Here is an 11,916-nt window from a genome sequence, read left to right as displayed (position 1 = left end):
TCAATTTCTGCGGCTCTTCGAAGGTGTAACTGACTGACCCCTGACTGATCCTGACTGACCTCTGTCTCAACTGCTTCCTGACTGACCCCTGGCCCACCCCTGTCCCTTGCCCCTCACTGACCCCTGTCTCATGTCCCTCTTGTAACAAATGCAATCTGTCTCATGAACTGTTCCCTGATGGACTCGTGACTCATCTGATCCCTGACTGATCCCTGACTCTGACCCAGCCTGACGCCATGACCCCCGGTTAATCCCTAACTCTGACTTTGACCCCGGGCCCTGGGGAACCGTGCGCCCCGCACGAGCGTAGTGAAAGTGGATCAGACCTGACGTACACCACTCCGCCATCCGCTCTGGTCTACGTACGCATTCGTTTCCACACCACTCGTCATTAACAAGGTGCCGCTTTTGCGGCCCGTGTCCCACCTCCTCATGCAGTGCGGCGTGCGCACGTGGCGTGATGTGGCTTGGTGCAGAGCGCGGTCGGTGTCGCACAGGCGTGTGACGCGGGGTCTGGACTTCACATCCTTAGTAGTGCCTGCCTGCTCTCGTGCCGCCTGCAAGCCCACTCCGCCTTCCGCTCTGGTCTACGTACGCATTAGTTCCGCAACGCACGTCGATAATAGTGCTGCACCCTGCCACGTACGACCTGACGGTTGTGGCGGGCCTCACCCCACGCACAGCCTCGCCCTCAGCTGCCGCAAGCGCAGTCCAGCATGCTTGGTCTTAACGTCTAGTTTGGATCTATTACTCCCACATACAGTATGTACACGGTCCACATCGCCTCTACCCTTTCCTGTGTGCTCCCTAAATACACGTACGGTGCCGGGCCGGCACACATCACACACCCCATGTGCACACAGTCTCCTCCATATGGGACATACACGCGCTCCGCCGCTGGTGCTGTCGCCAACCCAGCGATGCGGCTAGCACGCCCCCACCCGCAACCCCAATCATGGGACTCAACTCCCTTTTCCGGTTAAAGCCCGCCGTCCGACGGCCTACTGCCGCCCCCACTCCCGCCGTTCCACCGCACCCGCTCGCCCTTCACCGCAGCCGAGAATTGCTCCCGGAATTTGGGCGAGAACAGGAACAGCAGTGGCCACAGCGCCAGCAGCAGCCAGCGCTTCTGCTCCGCATAGCTAGTTAGTTGGTAGTTTCGGTTGAAAGCGGCGGTTAGGGCGGCGTAACCGCCAACAAGAACCGCCACGCTCAGCAGCGCGGCGGGTCCGGGCCCCGCGGCGGCGGGCGACAGGCTGGCAGCGGCGGGCGGCGGCGAGGAGCCGTGGCCGCGGCCTGCGGGAGGAAGGGGGAGAGGGAGGGAGGGCGGCATAGTGAGACACGCAAACCCAGCCTAGGCGTGAGAGATGAGTGGGGGAGTGCGAGGCAGTCGTGCCTCTGATGTGCCATGTTGACCACGACCACGTGGGCTGGGTCCTCAGGGTCCTCAGGCCGGCCATCATCCCTGGCCCTGTCCCTCAACCCGTGTCAATCAGCCCCGTGCCAGGCAGCTTTTGACTGACTCTCCCACTCCCAGCACAGGCGTCCCATGCAAGTGATGCAACTGCCCTGCTGTCCACTCCACCCATCCGCCCGACATGTAGCAGCAGCAGATGTTGTGCCCGGGCCAGTGCTTCAACCCAGCGCCTAGCGGGCAGCAGCGCGCGCGCCCCACCCGCATCCCCCTCCGCCGCCCGACACGACACGACCCGGCCTGGCCCCCACCAGCCCACTATCCCACCATCCCACCATCGACTCCATCTCTTCCCCACCTCAGCCCCGCCGTCCTCCCTCACCTCCGCCGCTGGTGATTTGAATGCGCTCGTAGTACCGGTAGTAGCCACTGCCGCGCTCCTCCTGCCGCGTAATGTCCACGTCCGGGGCGGGGCGCAGCAGGTCTGTGTGGTCAGCGGCGGAGGTGGGTGCGGCGGGGTTCGTTCACTCCAAACCCCAAAGGAACCAAGACCAGGGGGAAGGGATAGTGGGGATTGCCAAGGTGGTACAGAGAAGTGTAGCGAGGCAGACAGCAGGCGTAGGGGCGCGCGCGCCGATGACCGATGGGGTGGGGTTAAGTGCCCGAGCCCACGAGGCGGGTGCGGGGCGAGGGCAGGGTCAGGGTGGGCGTGGCGGTGGTCGAAACCAAACGCCAGTTGTACTGGCCGGCGCGGAGCCCAGGAAGGGTGAGGGGGGCGGGGGCGGGGGAACGTTGAAGCAATCCCGTAAGGAAACAGTCGCGCTGCCAGGAGAACTGCAGCCGCACATGCGAGCTTTTGTACATCACCATTGGACGCATGCCCCGCATGTCTGGGCACGTAGCCATGGCAGCGGCCACCAAAGCTCTAGCACGCCTTTCCAGAAGCATCCAGCCCACCTTGCCGGAAGGATGAGGACGATGAGGGCCGCGAGGCTTCGGGGTCACTCAGGACTTGCCGCTCCGCCTCCCGCGCCTGCCGCTCCGCGTCCCGCGCCCGGCTGAACGCGGACTCGAACTCCCGGTCCATCTGTTAAGATTTGGTGAAGGGGTTGGAGGTCGGCAGGAGGGGATAGTTTGGAGGTTTTGGTAGATACCATGTTGGACCTTGGAGGTGGTGTTGAGGGTCGTATTGGACGCATGGGTGTCTGGCATGGCGGGGGGCTGCAAGCAGGCTGTGCTTGCAGCTGCTCACAAAGGCGCAGGCGCCAAGGGGCGAGGTGGTTGGGGAGGGCCCGGAAGTCTCATGGGGCCGTTGATCTAGGCCGCAGGAGCGGTGCTGATTGCTGGGCATGCCCTGGCGTGCTGCGGCAACCTATGGCAACCCCCCGGCTGACAGGGCCACCACGCCCGAGGAACAGGGGCACTATAGCCGGGGTCACAGCCAGCACCGCACCTGCCGCTGCATCGCGTCGAATTGCCGGTCCATTTGAACGAACTGGCGATCCATCGCGTCAAAAATGTCGTAGGGATTCGCATGCGCGACCACGAAGCAGCGAGGCCGAGCGCGCGCCGCGAACAGCTGAGCTCGCTGCGGAAAACACACACAGGTTTCGAGCATCTCAATTACATTTATGTCAGCTACACCACGAATCGACTTCCAGCCTGCTCCGGGATTTGCATTTGGCCCCGGCAATTTCGCGTACCGGCCGCGCTGCTTGCGCGTGGCTAGTGGAGCACGCCATACAGGTGCTGGCGCGCTGCAAATCCATGTCTCCGATAGCGACTGTCGAGGCTCGTGCCGAGGCCGACCTTGGCGTGTCTAGAAGCTTTCGCGTGCCTGCTGTACCCTGACAGAAACTGAAGGCAAGTGCCAGGGGATACGCGACGAATATATGTTACAATCTAAGACACGAGTCACGAACTGGGTAACAAGTATGAAGGCTGAACAAGGAGGTGGCTGCCTTATGGCAGGAAAAGGGCTGATCCCGGGTCATTATCAACCCAGCCACCTTGACGCGGGCGCCTACTAAGCACACGCCTCTATGTTGGGGGCCTTTGGCATCCCCGCAAATCCGGACGTGGCCGGTTGGGTGGGGTGCACAGTCCGTGCTAACCCGCAGCTAACAAACTAGTCACGTCACTCGCCTGCGCAAAGCCATGAAGGTTGAAAAACGCTTGCCCCTGTCCCCCAGACTGCATTGGCCGCAGCAAACCGTGCATGCGCACACAATTCTGTGCCATCTCATATCCATATCCGTGTGTCCCTATCCCGCTTCTGAAACTTCGCTGTGCCACCTCAGGCCTGGCCTTGGACCTCGAACCTTGTTCAGACCGCAGCCCAGCAGGGCTGCATCCTGTTGCATGCTGCAGTTGTCCAGTACTGATGTGCACCCCACGTGTGCACCCCAGACTGCCCATAACGCTTAGGCAGATGCTACCCTGCACACACACATCGTACGTTGTGAGCACGGTGACACACACACACACACACACACACACACACACACACACACACACACACACACACACACACACACACACACACACACGCACGCACGCACGCACGCACGCACCCACACACACACACACACACACACACACACACACACACACACACACACACACACACACACACACACACACACAACAGCAGCACTTCGGATACACAATCACGAACACATCTGTACACAGCCAGTATGGTTGCACTGCCGACTCTCAGGGCTGCACCCTGCCGTGGTTTCGCAGGTTCTGCGTTTGCAATTGATTGAAGTATTGCAGCAATGCAGCCGGCAGTCACGGCGACACGGCCTGTTCTGCCAGAGGAGCACCAGCTCCTAACTTCCTATGCAGAGATACTGGCAGGCAGGCAGGTCAGGGGTAGAACCCACGGCTGTGTTAACACGATGGAAGAGGCACGTCCGCAGCACTCAATACCCACCACCATTAGCAAGCGTCCCATATACCCACCAGGACCCACACGGGCATCATTGCAACAGGGCACATTAAGTGTTTCCGATCAGGACAGTGCTCATCGCGTTTATGGGTTTCAATACGGTGTCTGAGGCTTGAGTAGGTAATCTGCGCACCCGCCTGTCAGCACACGAACCATGAAACATATGCAGCCTAGGACCAGGCCTATGACTTCTCGATTAAGCACACTGCGATGATGGGACGTATGGCATACAGATGGCTCGGAAGTGCATCGCCACGCCCATGTTACAACCTGCTGTCACGAGTGGCAGCAGCATTGTACGCAACCGACACATGAACAACGGAATGGCCACCCATATGACGATAAGCAAACTGCCGTACTCTCGACATTGCTATGTCTAGAGGGCTCACTTTAGTATCCGAACTGTCTGGTAGAAACGAGATTATTTGAAAGCATTTAGTACGCCAAGCGCTCCAGCGAATCCGTAAACCTGGCGGCGATGGCACAAGTCTGCTGCGGTCGCCCACCACACTTGTGAGACCACCGCCCATCCCGCTAATCCGTCAGCCGCGCCGCATCAGGCGCCGGCCGTGCGTGCGGACCCACACCTCGCACCGGCGCGGCGGGGGCGGCGGCTACGGCCGACCCAGGCGGCCCTGCAGCCCCCGCAGCAGTCGCCGCTTCGCTGCTGCTGCCGCCGCTGCTGGTACTACCGCCATTGCGCGTGCTTTCGCCGCAGTTACTGTTGGGCGCTGGCTGCAGCCGCGGCTGTAGCCCCATGAGGATGGTGTGCGGCTGCACGATGACCACAAGCCGCCCAGCCGACACCGGGCCCGTCCTGCTACTGCCGCTTGCGGCGCCGGCACCGGCGCCGGCGCCGGAGGAGTCGGAGCTTGACGGGCCGGCGGTGGCGGAGTGGGGCGCCCGCGACGCCGCCACAGCGAGGGCGGCAGCATGTGAAGGCGATGGCGCCGAGGCGAGAGGCCCGCCGGGTGCCGCCGCCGCTGCAAGAGCCTGCTGAGATGCTGCTACTGCCGCGGAGCTGTCGACACGGCTGTTGGGACAAGTGGCGGCGGGTGTGGTGGTGCAGCTGCTACTGCCGCCGTGCCCGCACACGCTGCAGCCGTCCTCGAAGCCGCATAGGTCGCCCGCCGCTGCCTCGTGGCCGCACACGGGACAGACGGCGCCAGCCGCCTCCTCGTCACTGGCGGCGCAGCAGCCGCGCTTGGCGGCCGCCGCCGCCGCCGCCGCCGCGGCGGCGCCGCGCGGCGTCTGCACGCCGCACACCAGTGCAGCCTCGCCGCCGCCACCGGGCGCCGCCGCCAGCGTGTTGCCGTACAATCTCCCGTACAACGATGACGCGTCGAAGTGAAGTGAGTGCACGGGCAGTAGGAAAGCCTGGCCGCCGGCCTTGCCGGACTCGACGTCACCGCCGATGGCAGTAACTGCGCCGGCGTCGGCGCGGGCGGCACGGGCGCGGGCGGCGGCACGGCCGCCGCGGCTGCTACCGGAAAGGAGCTGCGCCGCAGCCGTCCACCTCGTTGCTGCGCCGGGAGCGTTCTCCGGCGTTGGCGCTACTGCGGTCAGCTCTGCGCCTGACTGCACCGCAGCCGTCGCCGCCACCAGGCCCTGCCCGTCCGCGGCAGCCGCCTCGGCGTGCTGCGCGTGGTGGGAGGGCGTACGTGGGTTTTGGGGTTAGTCAAAACCAGTGGGGATGTTGGGAGGGGCGAGCTAGACCAGCTAACAGGCACGTGTAATGTGCGTGCTGAAACGATCCGGATGTCAGCTTGCCCCCGCTTGCACACCTTGGCCATTCTGCTTTAGAGCGGCTGGGCCGTATTCTATAGATGATCACAGGCATCCCTCCTTCTTTCCAGAAGTGACCGTTATGACTCATGACTCATGAGCAATGCATAGGAACTGTTGTCATCTTCAATTCCCCCCCTGCCCACCTTCACACACCAAGTACACACACACACGCACACGCACCGACAGCGACAGGCGCCAGAAGTTGCGTGCGCCCACCAGCAGTGCGCCAACGACCGCCAGGAGGCCGGTGATGGCCAGGGCGGGCCAGGAGGAGGAGGAGTCGCGTATGAGCGCGGAGCCGGCCAGACAGGCGGAGCCACCCACTGCGAGGGGGGGAGAGAGGGGAAGGAGCGGCGGAAAGAGGGGAATGAGCTGAATGACGAAGAAACGGGGGACGAGGGAGAGGGCACACACGGTTCGGTTAGCCCTCGCAATGTAAGTGAGCACGTCGTGTGCTGGTCGGCGAGGGGTGTGTGCCGTATGGGGTTGTCTGGTGCGAAAGGCGTTCCTAGCTGTAAACAGCCCCGGACGTGGCCGGATGACGCAGGGTTCCCCCGTCGGCCGGGACACGATTGGGCATCTGCGTGAGAGCCTAATCAAAGTCTCACAGTCATCGTCACGTGAGCAGGTCGTCCGTGACGGCCGGTGCGTAGCGCGCTCCGTTTGGGATAGTCAGACGTGCAAGGCGCAACTGGCACTCAACGGCGCCGGGTTGCGCTGCGTTTGCGCCCGTGTGACGCGACCGCCGCGGGTCACGTTGCCAATTGCAGCGCTTGAGTATTGAACGTGCAGAGGCTACAAAGGCACCAGCGACGCTTTGCGCGCGGAGGAAGAAACTCATAGCCCTAACGTTTGATGCCCGAGCGGTTGCCCGCCAGGATGTAGCGATCCAGTTCGGCAACGTCGGACATATACATGCATGCCTTTGTGGAGCATTGAGGTGACATGAGACCTGGAAGCAACCCGGCAAAATTGCGCGCGTAGTCGGGAGCTCACCGAGAAAGACAGCAGGCGCCAGGAATGCCTTCATGGCGTCATTTGCATGCATTCCACAATCACCAAATGCCGGAATTGCTGGCGAAAATGCGAACTCCGCGAGCCCTAGCGCAGCCGGTGGCAACGAGTCCTGTCTCCGCATTCGTTATTCTAGCGTTTAATTCAAGCCAGAAAGAAGCGGTGGCTACCGTTCGTTGCAGTCGGTTTATACAGCCCTGAACCAAGAAACGAGGAGCCGACCGAAGAGTTTGCTTGCGTGTCAGGCTAGATTCACGACGTGTACAGTTTGTGTAGCAAGTATAGCTTGCCTTTAAACAATTGTATGTATCGTCAGGCGTCGCTTTTTGGGATTGATGATCGCGGCAATCTTCCCTTCATGCCCCAAACCAACCGCTCAACAAGACCGCGAGCAACCAAGAGTCCACGGCCAAGCCCGTTGCGCCGACCTCGTATACTCCAGACCACGATACTCTGCGATGCCAATGCAATGAATATAATGGAAATTTCAGACCCCCAAAACCCTGTGCACGCAGTTCGTAGACCGTTAGCTCTCGACAGGTGCTGATGGCGCGCACATGAGCTTCATACGCTATGAGCAACTCGCAACGAGGGCTCCACCCGGTTCCAGTACACACCGCACTGACTGACGACGTCACATTCTGCTCACCTCACTTTATCAAGACCGGCTCACACAGGCTGACGTCCCACCAACTGACCGGTTTTAGGCGGGGCTGGCTGTCCGGCCTCCGGGGCAGCCCAGCACCACAGATGTATGCCCTGCTGCCCTTGCACCGCAAGTGCGCACCCGCCCTATCCGCGCATCGCGAGACAGCAGCGTCAACAGATGCCGCTTCGGTCTGCCGCGCCTCTGCGCTTCTCCAGGCTTCTCCGTCCGGGCTCCAATCTCACCAATCCCGCCCACCACGGGCAGCGGCTCACTGCTGCATGCGTGTACTCCAGCCTCCCCTGATTCCAACGCCCAAACACTGTAGGGAGCCCAGCCTCTGCCGCCCGTTGCCGTGTGACAGGACGGGGGCCCCTCCTGGAGAATGCTTGGGGATGCAGGTGGGTCAATGGACCCGGCTGACCCCGGCTGAATCCTCATACCTGGAACAACAGCCAGATCCTCTTCCCGCCGCCTGGCGATATGTTGGCTCCCGATCCAGCGTTGCCACCTACCACTCAAGACCACGCCGGTTTTCCTCCTGTGCTGCCTCCTGCCAACCTCCTCTGGCAGATGCGCATTCGTTACCTTAGCATCTGCGACAACACGCCGTATATAGTGTCACTGCTACGAAGAAGCTGGCCCGGGCAACTCGGCACGCGAGGGCTCCGGCGGGTGTGGCGCCACGCGTGGCGAGGGAAACGCCGCTGCCAATACCCCACCCCCGCAGCAGCCGTTACCCCCGCCACCCCCGCTGATGCTCCCGCACCCAACCCCTCTGCCACTGCCGTCACTGCCGTCGTCGCTACTGCCGGAACCCTGAGCTACAGCCAGGCCGGCTCCGCCGGGGCTGCTACTGCCATCCCGTTGCTGCTGCTGCCGCCAGGGCGGTGGCAGTAGCTGCGTGCGGGTCCGCGGTGAAGCAATGGGGTGCGTGGCGGTCGCGGCCGCGGCTGCATAGGCTGCTGGATCGCCCGCGGGGGGACTGAGAAAGGGGCCACCCACAGAGCTTGGTCCGCTGAGCCTAGCCACTGCTGGCTCTGGTACTGCTACTGCTGATGGTGGTGTTGGTGCTGGTGCTGGTGCTGGTGCTGGTGCTGGTGCTGGTGCTGGTGCTGGTGCTGGTGCTGGTGCTGGTGCTGGTGCTGGTGCTGGTGCTGGTGCTGGTGCTGGTGCTGGTGCTGGTGCTGGTGCTGGTGCTGGTGCTGGTGCTGGTGCTGCTGCTGCTGCTGCTGCTGCTGCTGCTGCTGCTGCTGCTGCTGCTGACATTTCCAGTGCATGTCCTGACGCCGCCGTCCGTGCTCTTGGTGTTAGCGCCTGATGCCCGTCATTGTTCGTGGGGGTCGGTTGCGCCGCCTCAGCCGCCGGCTGTAGCCCAAGCATCAGTGTGTGGGGCTGTAGTACAACCACCAGCCGCCGAGGGTAGGAACCGGCTCGCGCCTCGCCGCTGCTACAGCCGCTATCGCCTGCCGCTGCTGCCCCCGTACCAGCGCCTTCAGGCGCTGACGCGCTGCGGCTGCTACTGCCGATCTGGATGCTGCTTATGACCCCATGTGTCCTGCTACTACTGCTGCTACTGCTGCTACTGCCGGTATCGGCATTGTTCTGGTTCATGGTAACGCCCTCTCTGCTGCTACTGCCGTTACTGCTGTTATCGCCGGAGCTAGACTCGACTACTTCCTCGGCAGCGGCTGCAGCAGCCTCCACGTCTCGCCCCCATTGCCCCTGGCGGCGGCGGCCAGGCGTCGTGCTGCCGCCGCCGCCGCCGCCGCCGCCGCCGCCACCACGAGCACCCAGCCACATGAGAGCCATCCGCAGCAGCTGGCCTGCGGCACTGGGGCGGCCGTGCCCCCTCCTGCCGCTCTCCCGGCCGCGTCGATCGCTGTCGGTGGCTTCTAGCCGTGGCCCGACGGCACCCCAGCAACCGAACTGCTCCGCATCTCCTGCAGCTCCCCCAGCAGTAGCAGCATCTCCTGCGGCTCCCACGGCAGTAGCAGCATCTGCAGCAGCTGCCGCTGCGGCTGCGGCTGCGGCTGCTGCGGCTGCGGCGGCTGCGGCGGCGGCGGCTGCGCTCCTCGGCGTCTCCATACCGCACACAAATAGGGGGTCGCCAGACGCCGCCGCCGCCAGTGCTGCCGCCAGGGCCGCCGAAGCGTCGTGTGGTTGTGGTTGCAACTGCTGTTGGTGGTGTTGGTGCTGCTGCGGCGGCTGTGCGTGGGCTGCTTCCGCATGCGGGCCCGGGCCTTTAAGGGGGGCCTGCAGTGTGTCCGCCTGCGGCTTTGACTGCGGCTGTGACGGCGGATCTGGCAGCGGCTGCGGCGGCAGCTGGTGTTGCGTGGCGCCCGAGCTGCCGAGCGCGCCCTTGCCAGCATCAGGCGGGCAGGGGCCGGGGAACGAGCCGGGTCGTAGTCCGGGCGGCTGGTAGTGCAGATACACGCAGTGCAGGGGCAGCGGATTCGCGGGGGTGCCCGGAGCGGCGGCCGCAGCTGCCGCTGCAGCGGCCGCGGCCTGTAGCGCCGGGAGAAGGGAGGGGGAAAACGGGGATGGGAGAGGCGTGCGGAGCGGAGCATCAAGTAGCTGGGTAGGTGGCTAGGCGAGTGGCTGGGCGAATGACCACGTGAACAGCGTCCCTGCTCACATGCGTGACGCATGCACACACACTCTCACCCGCTGCTGTGCTGCTATCGCCTGGAGCTCGGCGCACTGTGAGAGGGGCGGGGAGGGCGAGCCAGTCAGTCAGGCAGTCAGGCAGGCAGGCAGTCTGGAAGGGAGGCATTCAGGCAGTCTGGAAGTAAGGCGAGCTGCCTTCGTCAGCGGATGGTGCGCAGGGGCAGCGGCAGGGGCGCTGTCCAGCTCTGGCGTGCGCTTGCGAGCACAATCGCCACGCCCCTCCACCCTGCCCCACCGTCGCACTCCCACCAAGCCGCCCTGCATCGCCAGACGCCACGCACCCAGCAGCCCCCAAGCAACAACTGGGAACGTGAGCCCGCTGCTGTACTGGCATCCACCCCCTCCCTGCCTCCCGCCTCTGTCCCCGCCTTCCCTCCCTGCCTCCCTGCCTCCCTCCCCTCCCCCCCGTGCCTCCCCCCCGCCCTCCCTCCTTGCCTGCCCCCACCGCCACTCACCGCCGCCCTCCAGTTCCGTACGGCAAGCGCCACCGCGCCCACCAGACACACGCAGGCCAGCACCGCCAGAACAGGCCACGTGGCGGCTGGGTCCACCGTGCCCTGCCCGCCGCCGCCCACCGCACCAGACGTGCTGGTCCGGCCGCCGCCGCTGCCGCCGTGAACGGCGCCGCCACGCAAGGCGATGCTGGCGGTCAGAGCTCCCAGACCAGCTCTGTAAGGGTTGGGGAATGTTGGGTGTTGGGTTTGGGGTGTTGGGGGATGTGTGTGGGGGGAGTGAGGGCAGGGGAGGGAAGTTGCAGGATGGCCGGAGACCCCGAAGCAGTGGAAATGCGATGTGGACTCGGCGGTGATGTGACCAGAGATGGATCGCAATCAGGGGGGAAATCTAGGAGGTATAACAGAAAGCCGGGACGCTGGAATGCTGGGACGTGCCCTAGCAAGCGGGGGCGGGGAGGGGGCAAGAGGGGGCTTCGGCTCGGGAAGCCCAAGCGGCGAAACTGCACCGCATGCCTCCGGGCCCGAGGCCGAAACCAGCGCTCCGACATACTGCAGCAGCCCTTGGATTAGATAATGATACCAAACTCAGATGGGGTCGCGCGCGTGCAACCGCGAGCAGAACGGCGGGCCAGGGACGGTTACGCACGCACGCCGACTCACGCGAGGAGCAGCACCGGGCCCGCCAAAACATCCAGCACCTCGCGACGAGGTAGACGCCATCCTTGCTGGGCTTCCACAAGCGGCACTGCCGGCGTCGACATCGACTTGGGTTTTGGTTACCTCGCGGTTTCGCTGTCTCGTATGTTTGAGACTAGCCTTCTCTTTATGCTATGACAGTAGATTTTACTTGGGCAGCAAAGTCGCTCAGAACTCGCGCATAAAGAGGTAGCCAAGTGAACGTCGCAGTCTCCTGCTGCGCGTGAACGCCACGCGAGCTTGGCCTATGTTTACAGAAAGCCAAACTAGTTGGAGTTCA

General features: G+C 63.6%; 3 protein-coding genes across 3 annotated transcripts; all 3 read right to left on the bottom strand.

Annotated features, from left to right (window-relative positions):
- Positions 1-316: 316 nt before the first annotated feature.
- Positions 317-3,290, bottom strand: CHLRE_04g228750v5 (uncharacterized protein). Its single transcript, XM_001692187.2, has 5 exons — positions 3,118-3,290; positions 2,868-3,002; positions 2,372-2,501; positions 1,797-1,898; positions 317-1,296 (listed from the first exon to the last, which is right to left on the bottom strand). The coding sequence occupies exons 1-5, from the start codon at positions 3,181-3,183 to the stop codon at positions 980-982; spliced, it is 750 nt and encodes a 249-aa protein (XP_001692239.1). The 5' UTR covers positions 3,184-3,290; the 3' UTR covers positions 317-979.
- A 48-nt stretch (positions 3,291-3,338) lies between these two features.
- CHLRE_04g228700v5 (uncharacterized protein) lies at positions 3,339-7,300 on the bottom strand. The gene is made up of 3 exons (XM_043062064.1): positions 7,152-7,300; positions 6,336-6,478; positions 3,339-6,005 (listed from the first exon to the last, which is right to left on the bottom strand). The coding sequence occupies exons 1-3, from the start codon at positions 7,183-7,185 to the stop codon at positions 4,902-4,904; spliced, it is 1,281 nt and encodes a 426-aa protein (XP_042925416.1). The 5' UTR covers positions 7,186-7,300; the 3' UTR covers positions 3,339-4,901.
- Positions 7,301-7,348: 48 nt separating this feature from the next.
- On the bottom strand, positions 7,349-11,910 carry CHLRE_04g228675v5 (uncharacterized protein). Its single transcript, XM_043062063.1, has 4 exons — positions 11,601-11,910; positions 10,941-11,154; positions 10,483-10,518; positions 7,349-10,323 (listed from the first exon to the last, which is right to left on the bottom strand). Exons 1-4 carry the CDS (start codon positions 11,699-11,701, stop codon positions 8,443-8,445), a joined length of 2,232 nt encoding a protein of 743 aa, XP_042925415.1. The 5' UTR covers positions 11,702-11,910; the 3' UTR covers positions 7,349-8,442.
- Positions 11,911-11,916: the final 6 nt, after the last annotated feature.

The sequence above is a fragment of the Chlamydomonas reinhardtii genome, chromosome 4 (assembly GCF_000002595.2).
Source record: "Chlamydomonas reinhardtii strain CC-503 cw92 mt+ chromosome 4, whole genome shotgun sequence".
Lineage (NCBI taxonomy): Eukaryota > Viridiplantae > Chlorophyta > Chlorophyceae > Chlamydomonadales > Chlamydomonadaceae > Chlamydomonas > Chlamydomonas reinhardtii.
The sequence above is the reverse complement of the archived record's forward strand: the minus strand, read 5'-3'. Positions and strand labels throughout refer to the sequence as shown.

Bases quoted from the DNA above. Each gene is read 5' to 3' on its own strand.
- CHLRE_04g228750v5 (XM_001692187.2), bottom strand. From the start codon at position 3,183: ATGGATTTGCAGCGCGCCAGCACCTGTATGGCGTGCTCCACTAGCCAC. The intron at 3,003-3,117 runs GTACGCGAAATT...TGTTTTCCGCAG, and splicing joins ACGCGCAAGCAGCGCGGCCG to CGAGCTCAGCTGTTCGCGGC. The intron at 1,899-2,371 runs GTGGGCTGGATG...CTGACCACACAG, and splicing joins GTCCTCATCCTTCCGGCAAG to ACCTGCTGCGCCCCGCCCCG.
- CHLRE_04g228700v5 (XM_043062064.1), bottom strand. From the start codon at position 7,185: ATGAAGGCATTCCTGGCGCCTGCTGTCTTTCTCG. The intron at 6,479-7,151 runs GTGAGCTCCCGA...CCCCCCTCGCAG, and splicing joins GGCGCCTGCTGTCTTTCTCG to TGGGTGGCTCCGCCTGTCTG. The intron at 6,006-6,335 runs GTGCGTGTGCGT...CACCACGCGCAG, and splicing joins TCTGGCGCCTGTCGCTGTCG to CACGCCGAGGCGGCTGCCGC.
- CHLRE_04g228675v5 (XM_043062063.1), bottom strand. From the start codon at position 11,701: ATGTCGACGCCGGCAGTGCCGCTTGTGGAAGCCCAGCAAGGATGGCGT. The intron at 10,519-10,940 runs GTGAGTGGCGGT...CCCCTCTCACAG, and splicing joins TACGGAACTGGAGGGCGGCG to TGCGCCGAGCTCCAGGCGAT. The intron at 10,324-10,482 runs GTGAGAGTGTGT...CCGGCGCTACAG, and splicing joins CGATAGCAGCACAGCAGCGG to GCCGCGGCCGCTGCAGCGGC.